The 19,792-nt window shown below is 42.6% G+C and overlaps 1 protein-coding gene across 3 annotated transcripts in view; it reads left to right on the plus strand.

Moving 5' to 3' along the window:
• LOC126092050 (uncharacterized) overlaps positions 1-19,792 on the plus strand; it is a 206,835-nt gene that overhangs the window by 42,988 nt on the left and 144,055 nt on the right. For all 3 annotated transcript variants that reach the window (XM_049907455.1, XM_049907454.1, XM_049907457.1), the window contains exons 2-3: positions 9,899-10,140; positions 19,122-19,303. In XM_049907455.1, the coding sequence (XP_049763412.1) occupies positions 9,917-10,140; positions 19,122-19,303 (406 nt within the window). In that variant the 5' untranslated portion in view covers positions 9,899-9,916. The remainder of the gene's footprint in view (positions 1-9,898; positions 10,141-19,121; positions 19,304-19,792) is intronic.

The raw sequence follows: 19,792 nt of genomic DNA on the forward strand, positions 1-19,792 counted from the left end.
TGGATCTCTTTCACAGCTCTAAGGAAAAACCTGACCCCAGAATACCCTTATTTTGTTAGATTGTCCATGTTTACCACAATTCATCATGCATTTACACAGATGGCTTGAAAGTCAACAATAGTGTTGGTTATGCTTCTGCACATTTAAGCAGGCACAAGAAGTATTCTGTGCCGAGTGCAAGCAGTGTATGCGCTGCAGAGCTAGTTACCAAATCATGAAACTGCAGTACGTTAAAACTATCCCAGCAAAAGACCTTGTTTGTACCAATACCACGAGCTTCTTAAAAGGCAGTGCTACCCCAGAATGTTTTTTGTTACTGACATCCAGTCTATCTCCACATCCCAAATACTTGTGTATGGTAGGACAGCAGCTGACAAGTCATTCCTGATGGTAAGTGGATTTTATAACAAAATTCGATGCAACTCAGTGCATAGTGCCAGCGTTGGATGTGGTGTCAGTAGCTCTCACTGCGGTGTGCGCCCCAAGTGACCTGAAGCTATTTTCTTCCTTTTTACTGTCACACTTTTTAAAAAGTTTTATGTACATGTTTTATTTATGTAATTGTTTAAGCTAATTTGTACTCTGAGCTGTACAGTCATCATTTTACCACCCCATTTTAGTCCCACTGACTACAGTTTCCCTTCTTGGCTTATCCCTCAGTGTTCGGCTACAGTTTTAGCAGCCTGAATTTTATCTGACTTTAAACCATTTGACTTAAATTACTGCCATGTACCTTTTCAACCATGACAACAAAGTCACAGACCCTGAAGCTGACTGTTCTCCTTTTCTCTTTTCACATAGCCATACATGAATTTTCAGTGCAACAAGGGGCTAATAACCAGCTTGTTTAATCCCTTTAAACCCAAAATCACCATCGTTAACGTGATCATCATCATTCATCATAGTTTCACAATGGACACCTTATCATTATCTTTGTGAAATGTTGCCATTGTTAAAGCATGTAGACATAATTTATTGAAAAAGCCTGGTTTGCTGCAGTTTAGATCACAAATTCTGTAGTAACCACGCAATACACAAAACCGATCCAAGTGACACAAACATGGCTTCATTCATTCATTCATTCATTCATTCGTTCATAAACCTCTGAACAATAAAGGAAATAAGCCTCTTGGGGCTCCATACGTAACAAGACAAAAGAATCATCAGAAGGTGCAACATCAGCGAGAGACAGAACAACTGATGTAGGTGGTACAAACTAAAAGAACATAGTGAGAGTTAGTTAGCGCTGCTCCGTGCATACATAGGTGCGAGTTGCTGGTAGATGTTCGGTGGGGACCGTGTCGTGTGCAGACTTCCTACAGGTGGCCTCTAGTGGCAAGCCTGCACTGATGCATTTGGCAATTGATTTAAGTACACACACATGTGGTGACACTACAGTCGGCATATTCACACGCACATGCACTAGTAGCAGTCTCCCTCGTGCCAGGGGGCACCCAGGCTGGACGGGCACCAGAGAATAGGACTGGAACACACGGGTGCGCCTGAGGATGTTGGGCCCACATGGTGCCCGACAATGGTAGCAGGGAGGAGGGTGCCTTCGTCATCTCTGTATCATCATCATCAGCAGCAGCAGCCGCCTTAGCAGGCAGGTGCCAGTTTGGAGTAGACGGAGCTGGATCCACCGATGACGATGGCTTAGGTGATGATGGCGAGGGGCCAGTGGAGGTGGCCCAGTCAAACAGCTGGCCCGAGGCCGGAGACTGTACAAGCCAGTACAAGGAAGCTTGAACCCCAGTGGGTCACATGTGGAGACGGCAGCCAATGGCATGTGGGCACTTCCATGGCAGGTGATGACAGGCTCAAAGCAGAGGGCAGCAGGGCAGGCTGAAGCGATGTTGGAAGCTTCCAGCGGCGAGCTGGGGCACAAATGACCAAAGTGGTGTGCCACCACCCTGTAAGCCATAAGGTCGTCACAATGGTGGTGTCCCTGGCATATGGCAACAGTGGCCGGAATCGAGTTGGGCCAGTGACTGAACCCTTGCGCCCACATTGGCGATCGCAGCACGATGCAACCAGCAGGTGCAAGGCAGGCTGCGGAAGGTGGGGGAGCGTGCATCCTGCTGACTGTGAAGTGACTCAGCCAGGCTCAGATCCCCCCATAGGCATGAAACAATAGGTGCTCAAAAAACAAAGAAAGATGTCAGCCGGTGAAGAATCCACAACAAACTTTTTCTTTTAGGACTTGAACATACACACTAGTCGTACCGCCTTGCCATTTGATTGGGGATGGAATGGTGGAGCTGTAAAGTAACAAATGTCTTAACAGGAACAAAACAATTTGAAAGGTGAGAGTTATAAACTGGGGTCCATTATTGGAAACTACACCACAAGTCAATCCCTCAGTAGGAAAAAAAAACACCTCAAAAGCATACGAATTGTGACCTCAAGAGATATAAGTGAACTCTGGAGGATGTAGGAAAACTGGGAAAATGTGTTCGAAACAAGAGCCAATAGGTAATTCAAGAAGGGACCCACAAAGTCTCTGTGAAAGCGTTCTCGTGTCTGATGTGGAGCAGACCAGTGGAACAGAGACACGCTGGGAGCTGCCTGTTGTCGGACACCCTCTCACGGGCCACGACAAACCAGCCAATTTTGCCATCAATCCCTGGCCTAAAAACACGTATTAAATCAACATTTTAGTGTGCGAAACTCCCCAATGGCCTTGGTGGAGAACCTCGAACTGTAACTCTGCAGAAATGACTCCTATGGGAGAGAGGTCATCCATGGACAACTATAAAACACTGTCAAAAACAGGGGGCGACACCATAAGGAAAAATAGTTGTTCAGTGGGTCCAAAACCTAACCCGGTGGTTTATCTGGCCAGCTCTGTTGAACAAAGTGAGCCACCTGCCAGAAAACTGTGTTGACAGCAATGGCAGCTGCTATGTGTGAGTTCATAATTGGGAAACCATTGACCACAGCCTGTGTTTCAGTATCAATATAGAAGCAATGCAATTCTTCATGATCAAAGTCTGGATCAGGCCCCACAGGAAGGCGGGGAAGATCATCCGCATTGGCATGTCTAAACATAGGTCGAAAGTGGATTTTGTAATTAAAACAAGACAAAGAATAGCGCCCAGCATTGCAGGCGGTGTGCTACCTTATCAGGCAAGGAAGTGTAAGGGTTAAACAAGAAAACCAAGGTTTTATGACCATTAATAAAGCGTAACTTGGAGCAATACAAAGAAACATAAAATTTCTGGAGAGCATAGACTATGGCAAGAGCCTCCTTTTTCCAACTGAGAGTAACATTATAGATGAAAGCTACAGGTCATTCAGAGCTGTCGGCGTATTGGTGTGCTAGGGCCATGATGAGGCCATACTGTGGAGCATCAGTCTCCAAAACTATGTGCTGGTTCAGAGAGAACGTAGCTAAACCAGGGCCCAAGAGGAGTAGTTTGGATTTGAAGACTTGAAAAGCAAGTTCGCGATCCAGTCTCCAACAAAAAAGAACATTCTTGCGTAACAAGGTATTCAGCAGATCGGCCAATGTGGCTGTCCCTCCAGGAATTTATGGTAGTTGGCTATCTTTCCTAGGAAGGCCTGACAGAGCTCCTTTGTGAACAAGGGTGACACAGACGTAGCAGTAGAGATGTGGTCTGGCAGAGGGCGAACCCCATCCTACGAGACCTCGAACCCCAAATAAACAATTGATGGTTGAAAAAACTGAGATTTTGCAAGATGTCACCGTAAGCTTGCAGACCATAAGACAGAATTAACAAAGTGCGCAAATTTTTCAAGGGATTGGTCATGGAGGAGCCATGACAATGGTATCATCCAGATAATTAATGGAATTGCTCTAAAAATCATTGGAAAGTGGCTGGTGAGGTAGCCACACCAAAAGGAAGGTGCAGACATTGATGAAGACCAAAAGGAGTATTCAAAATCAGAAATTGCTGAGACTCTTCATCCACACAAACCTGCAGATATGCTTCAAACAGATCAACTGTTCACTAGCCACAACAGATTGCACCACCCCTAGAGAGTGAAGTCTGCCCAATTCTGCTTTCACTTGATCTTTCAGGGTGACATGAATAGGATGTCAACAATAAAAATGAGGGCAAGCCATGGATTTCAAAGAATATGAGCAGAAAAAATTGTAGCACACGCTTTACTTCCAAAAACTAGTCCATAAACTCCTCAGTCAGTGTTTCCAGTTAAGAATACAGTACCTGATAAGACACAAGGTGAACTGCATTGGTGATAGGAAATCCAAATGAAATGTGTCCATCCTGGTCAAATTCTCAACACAGGCATCAGCAACCACCAAAATGTAATGGAATGAACCACTGACTTGTAAAAGGCAGATGCCATAATTTTTTCCAACAGCACAATGCTCTGTTTGTTATAATTGACCAACTTCCGTGTGACCAGTGTCAATAGCGGTAAGCCTAAACTCCACATAGGTTAGAGAATTCAGTAACGTCACCGCTGCACCTGTGTTGACCTCTAGCCAGAGCACTTTGCGAAAAACACTTAACACGACAAACAATTTGGTAGAAGTCACAGGCATTAGAGTCACAAAGTTTACTTCCATGTCCATATCCTGAGCAACCTTTAGCAAACAACACAGTGAAGCGATGTGGTCTTTCGTCTGGCAAGCATTACAAGTAGCCCAGTGCGTAGGGCATGCAGAATGTTTGTATTGGACAAAACAAAGGACAAGACGAAAACAGAACACTGACCCTTGGGCTGCAGTGGTTGCGGCTGCTTGGACGAGTCTTGGTCTGCTTGGCGCGGGACCGCATGTTTACCCCTGCTACTGCCACTTCCTCATGCAAGCTGCCTGTCATTCTAGCGGACACATCTTGTGACACTACTGCCACATTGCCTCACACTTCAGTTTGGTCACCCACTGGCCGAGAAACTTCAAAAGATTGTGCTATTTACAAAACTTCTATCAGTGGGGTGAGTTTTCACAGAGTAGAGCCTTCTGGCATACTTTCTTGTCCAGATCTGAACAGATATTGTGTTGTGCACCGTAGAGTCTGCATAAGAGTCATTGTCGGCATCAGTAATGAATTGACACACATGGCTGTGTGTGTGAAGTTTGGCTGCCCAGGCTCTGTATGACTGGTGTGGTCTCTTGCAGCATCGGTAGAATTCAACTCTCACTGCTATGATATGCCTTCATTTGCGATGGTAGTTGGTCAGTAATTTGCACATGTGATTAAAAGTAGGAACTGCTGGTTCTTGCAAAGGGGCAAGTTGGGACAGTAGTTGATATACCCTAGGTGTAATCTATGAGAGGAATAAGGCTTTGAACCAATTCAAGACTGTCATACCAAAAGCCAAAAAATACTATCAGAGTCCCTTTTCGTAAGCTTCCCAGTCCTTGGCTGAATCATCACATAGAGGAAAGGTAGGTGGATAGAACTGTGTAACAGTGCCCTGTCTGTCAGTGGAAGCTGACAGAGTGGTCACCGCCAAAGTAAGCTCTTCAATCAGGGCCAGTAGCATGTTATCCATAGTGAGTAAACCTGATGAAATCACACTTAAAGACTGCATATGCGGAAACCATTCCAAACTCGTTGGTAGTTTTGTAGTAACCAAGTAATATATGAAACTGATCCAAGTAACAGAAATGTGGCTTTACTCATAAACCTCAGGACAGTAAAGGAAGTACATCTCTCATGACTCCACACTTAACAAGACAAAAGAATCGTCAGAAGGTGCAACATATGTGTTACACAGAACAACTGATGTGGGCAGTACAAACTAAAATAACATAGTGAGAGTGAGTTAGCACTGCTCCATGTGTGTATATGTGCGAGTCGCTGGTAGAGGCCCAACGGAGACAGTGCTGTGTGCACACTTCCTATAGGCGGTCTCTAGTGGCTGGCCCACACTGATACAGTCGGCGGTTGATTTTAAGTACAAACATGTGGTGACACTACAGTTGGCGCACTCGTACTCTCATATACTAGTAGCAGAATACAGCACATTCCATCATACAAAATGTACCTTAATGTTCAAAAAAATTTTATCTTGCAAATACACTGATATGTGTACCTATTCATGAGTAAGGGTATGCAATGCAAAAGTGTTAGTAACGTGTACTATCGCAGGTTAGCAAGCAGCATCAGCTGCTTGTCAACTGCTGAAAAAGATTCTCAGTTACTGCTTGTATTGAACCCACAGAAACATGGAATGTACATTTGGCATTCTACATAAAGCAATTAACTGGTAAAAGTGTGCATCATTATTCATGATTATTTTGATGAGAGAGATGGATACACATGCAAACACACAACAATTCTTAGTTACAGAAGATGTGCATACTGATGAAAAAGTACAATGATGACCAGCAACAAACCACATTAGAAATACTGTAGCTGATTACTTCTCGGATGTATCTGTTAAATGAGAAATAGCAAAAATTGCTCATTATTTCCGTTTGTATCTTTCATGAAATAAACATTGACTCAGCTCTGCATCTAAATACTGTGTAAATACCTCCTGTGTTTCATGTTTAATGATATACTTAGTCACAAGAAGCAACACTAATCCAAGCAGAAATTCATACTCATTCCATGATAAGCTGTAATAAAGTTGAATAACAATTCTGTCAAAACCTACTAACATAAACTTCTTTATCAAATGCAAGAAAGTACGAAAAATGGATGAGATCTAAAATAAAGTAGAATACGAACAGTATACTTATAATGCATTTAAATCGAGCATTTTGGGCACAGATTCGTAGGCGAGAACAAATGCTATGCGACAAAACCAGCTTCTGTTTCGTATAAAACTTTGTCCACACCTTACACACCTGCATACCATACCGTTACTCGGCTTCCTCTGGCACGGCTATTTCATAACCAGCTATGAGCGACGCGGCCCTATGGCATTTGCGCACAGGATTGCCTCTCTGCGATGGATATGGCTGGTCTTCATGTTTTCCATCACAGTTGGAGCAGATTTCCACCTTGGCTCCTCCGGAGTCCCACTTATTTTAGATTTGACTAAGTTTAAGAAAGACAGTACACCAGATGTGACATTCCAATCTAAGTTTCTTAACAACGCGGTTTTACCATCATTTACACTGATGGCTCCAACAGGAGAATGTCCTTGGCTGTTCTGTAGTGTTCCCTGATCATGTTACCCAGATTCGCTTCCCTGATGAATATACCGTTTTCGCAGCGGAGCTCTATGCTATCCTAAGGCACTGGAGCGGATGAATCCTGTTCGGGTCAATCGATTTCTCCTGTGCTCCGATTCTCTTAGTGCCTTACAATCATTGCAGTATCTGTACCCAACTGAAGAGATGGTCCAGCTGATATATGACCAACTGTACTTGCTCCAACGGCGGGTTATGGAGATGTCCTTCTGCTGGGTGCCTGGTCGTGTAGGAATATGGGGCAATGAACTGGCCGATCGGGCTGCCAAGGAGGCCTGCAGAGAGCAGGATGTGGTCCAGTGTCCTATTCCCGTGCAGTCTGTAATTTCTGCACTGCACAAGAAGTGCATGGAGTTGTGGGAGGAAGAATGGCTGGCAGTGACGGCCAATAAACTGCGGTTGGTGAAGTCAACAACTCGGCCGTGGCGTTCCTCCTGCCAGTTGCTCAGGCGGGAAGAAGTGACCCTCACGCGTCTTCGGATTGGGGAATGTCCTCTCACACATAGCTTTCTATTATGGCGGGAGGATCCCCCATTTTGTGATGCTTTTGGTGTGCACATCTCTGACTGCCACATTTTAACAGACTGCATTTTATACCGTGATGCATGGGCGGAAGCACAAGTTGATGGGGATCTGCCCTGTGTTTTAGCTAATGATGAGACGTGTGTGTATAGGGTTTTGAAGTTTTGTGATTTGTCTGGACTTTGGCCTAAACTTTTAGGCTGGAGGTTTTAGTGTATTGCAAAGTGGCTGGCTCCTCCCTTTTTTTCTTTGCGGTCAGCCAGCCGCTTCCATCTGCTATATTGTTTTACCTCCCCCTCCTACTTTCTTCCTGTGTTGTCCATGTTTTACTGCTGACGGCATGCTTCGTCCCGTGCTTCGATGTGGGTAGGCACATGTTTTACGTTCTGTTTTATCTTGCTGTTCTGAGTATTTTCTTGACACCTGTCTCATTTTTTTACTGAGCAGGCGCTGAAGACCTTGCCATCGTGCGCCCATACAACACTCTCCATCACCACCACCATCTGTTTCATATGAAACAAAAACAAATATGAAATCATTTACTTCACCTAATATTGCAGATGCAAGCAAAAATCAGTCAGAATATGAGTAACACTTTATTCATAATGCAAAATGAAACATGCAGTACACACAACTGGTCATAGTCAGGAACATAATACTGTGACAACAGCTTCTGTTTTGAACAAAACCAAAACAGATATGGAAGACTTAAAAGAGATAATAGGTTGATAAACTTGCAGCACTCAAAGTGTTTAGGCAGCAAACCAATTTTGTGTTACTGAAAGTGCCTATGTGAGTTTCACCTGCTTGTCCCCCACTCCCCCTTGTTTACCCTCTCTCATACCCCACTCCTTTAATTGCCAGGAAGTGGCAAGCCAAGTAACCTCGTAGATTAGAGGAAAGTGGGATCATTCTATCTATACTATAACAACACATAATAAAATGTTGAACTTTTCATAGCCATATTCGTAGCTTGCGTAAATTTGTGTTTCAGTTCTGAGAAGGCCTCTGTGTATGTGATGGGAATTCTCTCCTGCATTCATTCTCTGATCTCTGCATATTTATCAAAGTAGCACATCAATAAATGCCTCAGTTATAAAAATAGAAAATATATATATTCAGTGTTGTCAAAGCAGTGGATTAGTCCCTATAGTAACTGGTTGTGCATACTGAAATGTAATAAACTGCGTTGTATGGTTGTAATTTGTAGTAGACAGGTGATAGTTATTCCCCGTATCAGAAGTTTTTTCTTCAGAGTTAAGTTACGGCAATTCTAATTGCAGTAGGTGAAGGGTATGTGTATTCCATTAACCTGCTTGGTATACAGGGTGTTTGGAAATACCTGTTACAAACTCCTAGGACTTGTAGAAGGGAGTGAGAATAGAACCCATGTCCAGAAACATACTGTTTCCGTTCTAAGACACTTTCAGTTCAGATGTTTCATTCACCCACTTCTGCTTGAGAAATTGAATTAGCCATGATGCAGTAGAATTATTAGGTAACAATTCAAAAGGAAACGTAACAAAATATCCATTTATCACTTGAGCACATATTTTGGTATTAACATTTAAACTTTACACTCTGTATGTAGAGTATGCTGGGCTCATTTTTGTTATGTTTCATTTTGAATTGTTTCCTAATAATTGTACTGTGCATGCCTAATCCAATCCTGAAGCAGAAGTGGACAAGTTAAACGTCTGAATTGAAGCCACTGTAGAAGAAAAATGGTAAGTTTCTGGACATGGGTTCCTGTTCAAAATATTATGTACAGACTCCATCTACAAATCCTAGAAGTTTGTAATGAGTTTCCAAATGCCCTGAATGTTGCAGTTTTTCTGTAAATTTTGTTTTTACTACAGCATACTTATTTTCAAGTGTAGTGCATATACCAGTGCCCTTTATTAACTGTTCTCTCCCAATACACATGTAAAATTCACTGCACAGGGTTTTACAGTTGAAGCCAAACATACATTAAAAGGCTATTTCACATAATATTGAAATCACTGTTGATAAGTTTTAACTTAAAAATGTAGTAAGAAGCTTTTTATTCATCATAATTTTGTACCTCTTTTTAGAAGACAGCATATTTCATTGCTGAAAACAACCGGTATCATATTGTCTTTTAAGCCTCATTCAACTAAAACAAGTATTATTATTAGTAGTAGTAGTAAGAGGAGGAGGAGGAGGAGGTTGAAAAATAAACATGTCACACTAATACTTTCCGACTGTTCACAGGAATCACATTTATCTTGAATGGATCAAGACGCCACTGTCTTCACCTTATGTTCAGCAGCTGTAAATGATGAGAATCATTTTAATTGTGAAGAAATAAATGGTCTTACTCCACTTAATGAGACTTTTGCAGACTTGGATGAAAATAATAGTGACACTAACAGTCGCAATTGCTCAACTCCAGACATTCGCTACCCAGAAAATATTGGCAGCCACTTAGAAGTCATGGGCATTGAAAATACCTGGTAATTAACAATGTTTGTATGACCATTATATATCATTAAATAATAGTTTTTATAAAGAATAAATATTCCAAGAAATGTATAAAGTCACCAGTTGCTAGTTTCATGGCATAATCAATCCACATGTACATCAGTGTGATTGCTCTCCATTCACGTTTAAATTTTTGTTAGAGGGTTCAGAGAAACAATTTCAGACTATTCCTTGACCATTCCATTTTCAAATAGTTTGTGGGGAAAATGAAGACATAAATATTTACATATGACCTTCTATTTCTCTTATTTTATTACAATGGTTATTTTTCCCTATGTAGGTGCTATTCAATAAAAAAATTTCGTATTTGGAGAAGAAAGTCAGTGATTGAAATTTTGTGAAGAAATATCATTGCAACAAAAAAATGCTTCTGTTTTAGCGATTGCCACCTTAGACTCGCATATCGTTTCTGTTGTAACCCTATACAGTATGTGCGCATAATCAAACTACAAGTGCCTCCATGGCTGGCCTAAAGAGGCCCACTTGCATCGGTGCAGACAGCACAGCACGGCACAGCAAGTGTTGGGCTGTGTGCCAACAGTCATATGTAAGCTGGCATGCCAGTCTAATATTTACGTGACCGATGTACGGTAATGTCCTTCTTATTTAAGTGTGTTAGTACATCCTTGCATGTGGAAACAGAATAAAAGTTCATTGGCTGGAATTCTGATATTGTGGTGTGCAACGTTACAGTATTTTTGGCTTCGAGGATGGGATTTTACTCCACATCTTCAGTTTCTCGGTTTGCTATGGCCAGTATGTCAGTGAATGAAGTTTTGCAATATCTTGTTGAACAGCAGTGGCCCTCTCACCAGCCAGCAGAAGTCTCTCTCTGAAGCACTAAGCAATTTGACTGCTCCGTTAAGATGCCAGGGTTCACTGCCACAACAAGACTCCCACCATTTCCTGCTTATAATGATTCTATGAAAGATTGGGACATGTAAGAAAAATTCCTTCGTCAACATTTCAGAGCTTATGGAGTCACCGACCTCAACGTTTGTAAGACTTGTGTTTATCACCTTTTGTGTCAGCTGGCTGCTCTTCAAGAACCTGCCAGTCTCTCATTTGATGAAATGTCAGTTGGTCTCTGCTTATTACTGCAAACATACTGATGCTATTGCAGCTCACATTGAGTTCTACTGTTGTCAAAATGAGCCACATCAGTTGTACAGAGCTTGGGCTATGGAACTTCAGTGTTAGCTGTCGTTGCCAGTTTGTTACTGAAGCTCTCCAGGACTCATATGCTGATTCACTGGTTAGTGATTCTATAACATGCCCGGCCCCTGATATAGAAGTTCGAACATGCTTTACAATGTGAAAATCCCTCTCACAGAAGCTTTGCGAACATTGACCAGTCGTTTGTAGTATCTAGGGAAGCAGGATCTAAGGTAGAAGCTTGATGTGATGTAGACACCATTGCTTCTCATCGTCGTCACCATCGTTTAGCTTTGGGACAGTTTTCTACTCCAGTAGTGTATAAAGTAGTTGGTCAGTCTTTGACCTTTCTAGTGGTGTACGATGCCGACACTGAAAACTTATTTAGATTAGAAGCGTCAAAATTTTTGGTTTCTCTATTTTCGACAAAGTGCATCCATTACTGGATAGAATTATATGCCAACAACTGGATGTTCTCTGCTTGGAATTTTCCTCTATGTTTTCAGAATGTTTAGGGTGTGCTACCGATTTCAAGGCTCACATCACAATAGCTTTACAGGAGCAAGTCAAATCAGAACTCAATTGACTTATATCCTTGGGTGTTTTCACATCTGTCTCCTCTAGTGAACGGTGTACTGTGTTGTTAATTGTTGCAAGCTTTGGCTCTGTGGTGATTTTAAACAGTCTGTAAATTCGAGGACTGTTCTTGATACCCAACCCTTACCCCATCAGGATGATGAACTCATAGCAAAGCTTTCCAGGGGTCAATATTTTTCCAAAAAGAGACTTGTCAGAAAACTACTTGCAACTGCCTTGGATGATGATTCCAAGCATATCCTCATAGTGAAGACCCTATTCAGGCTATACCAATAATACTAGCACCTGCCATTCAGTGCAGCCAGTGTCCCTTCTACTTTCCAGTGATTTTTGGAGTGACACACAGCCTCTGTGCCAGGGTAAATGATATTGTGGTTTCTGGTTCCTCAGCAGATGAACACTTGAAAAAACCTTTGTGCCTTCTTCACTGTGTTGCAGGCTGCTGGGACTGGCTGTAACATGGACAAATCTCAGTTTTTTCATCCATCTGTCCTCAGTCTTGGTTTTGAAGTCTTGCATGCTGGCATCAAGTCTTTACGCCAGCATGTTGATACTGTTGTGGCTTTGCTGCATCCTACCAATATCAAGGAGCTGCAGGCTACCAATGTCAAAGAGTTGCAGGCCTTTCTTGGAAAGACTGCATACTACCATAAATTTCTTCCTGATACAGCCACTGTGGCTCAGTCTCTTCATGCCCTCTTACGTAAAGGTGTTCCTTTTCTCTGGCCACCCACCTGTGAGCATGCTTTTACCCTGTCGAAAACAAAATTATGCTTAGCACCTTGCTAGGTTACCTTCTAACCAGGCCAACATCTTGTTCTGGCCACAGACACCTCCCAGTATGGTCTTGGGACCACCAACGTATTTGTGTGTGAGAACAGTCCCAAGTCCCTATTGTTTAAACTTCCAAAACATAGGTGCAATAGCACTACTCACTCTGGATGAGGTATCGAATATATTGCTTCCCCCTACTTATACCTCCCGAGGAGATCACGAATGTAAAATTAGAGAGATTAGAGCGCGCACAGAGGCTTTCAGACAGTCGTTCTTCCCGCGAACCATACGCGACTGGAACAGGAAAGGGAGATAATGACAGTGGCACGTAAAGTGCCCTCCGCCACACACCGTTGGGTGGCTTGCGGAGTATAAATGTAGATGTAGATTGAAAAAGAAGCTCCTACTATTGTGTTTGTACAAAAAAGTCATGCTTTCCTATACTGTTCTAAATTCAATTTGGTTGCAAATCATAAACCTCTGCTTTCTGTTAACCATCCTTGGGTATATCTACCAGGCAAAGCAGCCCATCACTGGCAACACTAAGCTCTGTTATTGTCGCAGTATATCTATAAGATTCATTTCTGCACCACATGCTATTATGAATGCTCTTTCTCAGTTCCCAATTGGTACCGATCCTGCGTTTGATCAGGATGAACTTGTTTCCATTTAAATGTTGAAGCCCAAAACATTGTGGATGGTTTTCTCATTACCAGTTCTCAGATTTCAGCAGCTGTCATGGTTGATCCTATCTTATGTCTAGTTCAATTTGTCCAATGTGGCTGGCTTCTGGACTGAGCTTTGGATCCTTTCCATAATTATTGTGCTCTTGCCACTGCCTCTCAGTTCTTGATGGTGTATTACGTCTGGCTACTGAAGATTCAGTGCCGGGTTTGTGATCCTGTCCACACTGCAGCAGGATGTCGTGCACCTTTTACACTTGGACCTTTGAGGTGTTTCTTGTACACTCATTGCCCCTCAATATCATCGTCACTCCATTGGTGAGTCAGAGCAGCTGGTCTGTACATTCAAAACTCAAATGGAAAAATATATCATGCTGTCTTCTCCAGAGGAAGCCCTCGCAAGGTTCTTGAGCTCATATAGGTTCACTCCAGTTGGCAACTGTTGCCCAGTAGAGCTGCTTCATGGCTGCCAGCCCGATACATTGCTTCATCTGCTCCTGCTGACACCTGGATGGCTCTTCACTGCAACTCTGTCTGGGCTCAGCCGCATGGGCCAGCAATTTTGGCCAAGAACAACGTCTCTTGGTGTCACAACATTATGACCAGCTCTGCCCAACGTGCCAGAGACCCTGCCCCCCATAACTGCCTCCACCATCAGCGCCAGCCCCCATAGACTGACTTTGTTCTGGTTGCCATCTCCACTTTACGGCATAGGCAGCTCCAGGTTTCCTCCATATGTGCAACACCTGCTGCCACTGCCACTGCCACTGCCATGATCTTCTCTGCTGTCTCTGTCGCCAAGTGCGTGCCTGGATGTGGGTGCGAATACAGTGTCTCCACCACCAGTGCTCTATTACTGTCTCTGACATGGGTGTGTGCCGTGCCTGTCCATGCCCGCACCATTTCAGACCGTATTCTCCTGTGACAGCACGACACATACCCCAGCAGTTATCCCTTTCCAACAAAGATGTGGACATCTTCACAGTTAATTTTTTACCAAGAGGGAAGGACTGTTGTAAGCCTCTGAAGTTAGTACACCCAATCACAGCACTTACCTCTAGGGTCAGATCTGGAGAAGCTGCCTCACATCGATGCAGATGGCGCAGTATGCACACCAGGTCCTCGGCCAGACTAATGTTTAGGTGCCAGATGTATGATCCGTGTTAGACTGTGCGTTAATGTAGAACTCATAAAGAGGACTTCATACTTTTTATTGTTGTTGCTTTTGTGCCATTTTGATATCTTGTGTAAATCATTATAAAATTCATTTTGAACTCCTGATGTTTGTAATGCGTGGTAAATCATGGCATCAGATGCAGGCGGTCTAAGAGGGTTACTCAGATTGTCTCCTAAAAGCAGTGGTCCTACTTGTATAACACTTCCATTGGGAACTCCAAATATCACTTCAGTTTCACTAGTTGACTTCCTATCAGTAACTAAGGAGTGTGATCCTTGGAAAAGGGCATCACTAATCCAATAGAACAACTGAGAAGCATTCCATAGCCATGAAATTTGATTAAAAGCTGATTGTAGGAATGATGTCAAAAGCCTTTGCGGAAATCTAGAAATATAGAACAAATTTGAGATCCCATGTGAGTAATACTCATTATTTCATGTGAATAAAGAGTCAGTTGTGTTTCACAAGAATGATATTTTTTGAATGTGTTCTGGTTATGTATCAATAGATCATTTCCTTATGTGTATTTCATGATGTTGTAACACAGTATATTTTCCAAAATCCTACTACAAATCAGTGTTGATGAGATGGATCAATAATTCAGTGAAATACTTCTGTTTTCAGTTTAAACATTTTGTTGACAGGGAACCAGTGACTTCCTTAAAATTCCTTAAATTGTTTATTAATGATTCTGTCAGCAGTTGCTGTATTTATATTAGGTGAGTAGTTCAGAGTCTTACGGGTTCATTTTCAAGCCTGGCCTGCTGAGGCTGCACTGACAGTGCCTGATCTTAATAATAAACATCAGAGTGGCAACACATGCTTTATAAATGTTTAGAAAATAAATGCTACAATCCACTCGTGCCTCTTACCAAGTCGAACTCAAACTTCCATTCCTTTTCCCCCAACACAGTTTTTGTGTATGTGCAAGAATGTGTTAATCTGTCAAAATAGTAGTGAATTAACATCAATCAATAAGGTAAAAAAATTAGGATAGATACCAACATGGCTCACACCAGTCTGAATTCAGATCATGTAAGTATTTAAATGTCAAACTTATTCTCATGTATGTCCACTATGTTGCTTGTAACCACCATCCATTGTGTCTCAGGCTTCCCTTACCTCTTGGAATTCAGCCATGAACTTCCGTGGTGTATCCACCATCCATTCTCCTACTTGTATCTCCAAATCTAAACCACCACCCAACCCCCAATCCTCCTGCCCCTTCCTTCTTCCTCAACATTTCAGTTTCTCTTCAGTCTTAATTATAGCTACCACTTTTATGTATTGCCTGATCCATTTGTTCGTTTCTTGTAGGTTGTTTATTTATTCTGAACATGCGTTCCTCAAAATCTCTTTATTACTTACTTAGCAACTCCATTTTTCAGTGATATTTGCATTAAAAATCTATCTTGCTGCCATAAGTTAGAACAGGTAGTACATGTTGTTTGGTTATTTTTGGGTACCAAACACATTGAAATTTGTGTTTTTTAGTTCACCAAACGTATCCCAGAAATTTTTTACTCCTCTGATCATCTTTAGTGTTGATTCCTTATCTTAATCTGCTTGAAATACAAAAACTCCTACACTTTTACAATGACCTTGTTTCTAATTTGTACTTTTTCCCCAGAATTTGTTAGGTTTTCAAAATCACTATTAACTTCTTCCATTCACTGTTAAGTTTATCTGAGCTGTATGCAAACAATGCATCCACAAAAAGAAAGGTCATTCGAAACTGTGCCATCAACACACATTCTTTCCTCATTTTTGCTGTTTAAAGATCGGAAATAATGTGCAGAAAGTTCTGATTGAAAATGACAAATTATTTAGGAATAAAGGAGGCACAAGTGCTGATCATTGATATGTACAGAAGCTAACCAAAGGACTTAGCTTGGCTAGGTTTCAGAATGCTCTTCTTTTTTGTAGCTGTAGGAAAATTGTGCGCGAAAGCAGACGGGGAGGGCGCAGTGAGTTACCTTAGGTTTAGGTGAGGAAAGTTCTGGAAGTGAAGGATGTGCTGTTAAGGTTAGCCCCCATCTGCACAGCTCAGAAAAGCTGGTGGTGGTGGGGAGGATCAAGATGGCATGGGTTGTGGAGCAGTCATTGCAATCTCGCATGTTGTGCCTCTGTGTATTACTGTTTTTTTTGGCAAGAGTTTGGCAGTGGCCATTCATTCTAGTTGACAGCTGGCCTTTTATGGGGTAGGATAAGCCTGTGACAGGACTGGAGTAGGTATGCTAGATGGGTGGATTGGGCAGGCCTTGCATCTAGGTCTTCCACAGAGGTATGATTCCTGTTGCAGGCGATTGAAAGTGGGAGTGATATATGAATGGACTTGGATGTTGTGGAGGTTGGGTGGGTGGCAGAACATCATTTTGGGATGTGTTGGAAGTATCTTGGGTAGGATGTCCCTCATTTCAGGGCATAATGACAGATAATCAAAACACTGATGATGAAGGACATTGTCCTGTCTTTCCAGTCTGGGGTGACACTGGGTGACAAGGGAGGTGCTTCTTTGTGGTTGGTTCTTGTGATGGATGTTAGAATCAAGTGTGTGAGGATATGGCATGGAAAATCTGGTTGTGAGTTAGATCTGGAAGGCGTGGCCTGTCTGTGAAGGCCTTTGTGAGGCGAGGGAATTCTCGTCACTGCAGATATGTGTACCATGGGTGGCAAGGCTGTGTAGGAGGGATTTTTTGGTGTGGAACTTGTGGCAACTGTCCAAGTGCAGGTACTGTTGGTGATTGGTGGGTTTGATGTGGATCTAAGTGTGGATGGAGCCATCTGAGATGAAATTTGCGTCTAGGAATGTAGCACGATGGGTGGAGGAGGACCACTTGAAGCGGATGGGAGGGAATGTGTTGATGTAGTGGAGGAATGAGAATAATGTGTCCTGGCCTTGGGTCCAGATTATAAAGATGTCATTAATAAACCTGAACCAGATCAAGGTTTGGGGTTTTGGGGAGGTAGGAATGTTTCCTCTAGGTGGCTCGTGAAGGGATTGGCATAGGGGGGTTGCTGTACAGGTGCCCATGGCTGTGCCATGAGTTTTTGTATATCTTCCCTGCAAAGGTGCAGTAGTTATGGGTTAGGATGTAGTTGGTTGGTTGTACGAGGAATGAAGTGATGGGATTGGAATCTGCTGGGTGTTGAGAGAAGTAGTGTCCAATCGCGGCAAGGCCATGTGCCGGAGGGAAATTGTTGTATAGGGAGGTTGCATCAACAGTAAGGAGTAGGGATCCGGGATGTAAGGGTGTGGGGATGATGGAGAGCCAGTGCAGTAAGTGGTTTGTGTCTTCAGTGTGGGTGACTAAGTTTTGGATAATTGGTTGGAGGTGTTGATCAACAAGGGCTGCGGTAGACTCTTCTGCAGTGGTGAGAACTTCCTTGCTCAGTATTCTGAAGGCCTTCACAGACAGGCAGTACCCTGCAGACCTAATTCACAACCAGATTTCCCATGCCATATCCTCACACACACCTGATCCTCACTTCCATCCCAAGAACCAACCACAAAGAATCACCTCTCTTGTCACCCAATATCACCCTGGACTGGAATGACAGAACCACATCCTTCATCAGGGCTTTCACTATCTATCATCATGCCCTGAAGTGAGGGACATCCTACCCAAGATACTTCTGACCTCTCCCAAAGTGGTGTTCCACCACCCAACCAATTTCCACAGCATCCTAGTCCATCCTTATGCAGCTCCTACCCTCAATCCCCTGTGACAGGAATCTTACCCCCGTGTAAGACCTAGATGGAACACCTGCCCAATCCATCCGCCTCGCATCACCTACTCCAGTCCAGTTATAGGCTTATCTTACCCATCAGAGACCTGGCAACCTGTGAAAGCAGCGATGTTCTATACCAGTTCTGCTGCAACAACTGCACGGTGTTTTACAAAGGTGTGACAACCAGCCATCTGTCAGCTAGAATGAATGGCCACTGCCAAAGTCTTGCCATAAAGGTGGACCATCCAGTAGCACAACACGCGAGATTTCAATGGCTACTTCACATCCTGTGCCATCTGGATCCTCACCACCACCACCAGCTTTTCTGAGCTGTGCAGATGGGTGCTATCCTTACAGCACATCCTTCACTCCTGTAACCTCCATTGCCTAAACCTAAGGTAACACACTGCTCCCCCACTGCACTTTTCCCCCACCGTCACAACCTAATTTTGTGTGTGTGTGTATGTGTGTGTGTGTGTGTGTGTGTGTGTGTGTGTGTGTAAGAAGACATTTTAATGCCTAAATGTAAGTGACTGTGTTCCACTACTATAAAACAGAATAGTCACAAAATTAGAGATACCGTTTATACCCTTCACATAGTGTTGGCAAATGTTTAAACCATTGTTACTATGAATGTTATAAATTCATATAATGGAAAGATAGTTGAGTGATTCACAGGTACATAAATAGGATTGAAAACATTTTCAAGCTTTCCGTTGACCATTGAATGCTTCAACTGTGTATTTAATGAATACCTTTACTCTTTTCATTATTTGTGTTGCACCCAGGGCCATACAGTATAATAATTAAATTATAAGCTTTTGTTATTTTGCAGGGTTGATGATGGCTTCACCAGTCCTCCAAATTCAGACTATGCTATACCACTACCAGCACCAACTGGGTTCGATGATGTATCATGCTTGGATGCAGCACAAAACACTGAAAGTGGGCCTTTCCCTGAGACTGACTTAGGGATGCTTTTTTCAAACGAAAATGAAACATCAGATGATGTGAAAGGTACCGTGATATTTCTGTAACAGTTGTAATAACTAAAAGTCCACTCATATTGCAACCATGTTGACCTAGTGCAGGGAATGCTGGATAAGCTGCAAACTCAGCTATGAAAATATCGTGTACTATTCCATTATATACAGCAATTTTTCATCATCATGTACATTATTAAACCCCATGGCCAATATAACATAAAACACACAGAATTACATACATGGGCTAGTGCTATAAAAGTGTCTTAAAATTAGTAATTGATAATGTCTGTTTTACTTTTTCAAATGTTAATAAGGTAGCATACCTGAAAGTAATTAATAACACTGATTTATATCATTTGTAGTTATACCCCTTTCTTAATTGTGAAGTCACATGTGGAAAAGTAATTAGATTCACCAGAGCCATGGATTTGTAGGTCACAATGAATTATAATTTGAAAACTGGACTTCATAATCTCATAGTGATGCAGTGTGGTGTAGCCACACAGAGTTTGTAGGAAAC

Source organism: Schistocerca cancellata, chromosome 7 (genome assembly GCF_023864275.1).
Source record: "Schistocerca cancellata isolate TAMUIC-IGC-003103 chromosome 7, iqSchCanc2.1, whole genome shotgun sequence".
Lineage (NCBI taxonomy): Eukaryota > Metazoa > Arthropoda > Insecta > Orthoptera > Acrididae > Schistocerca > Schistocerca cancellata.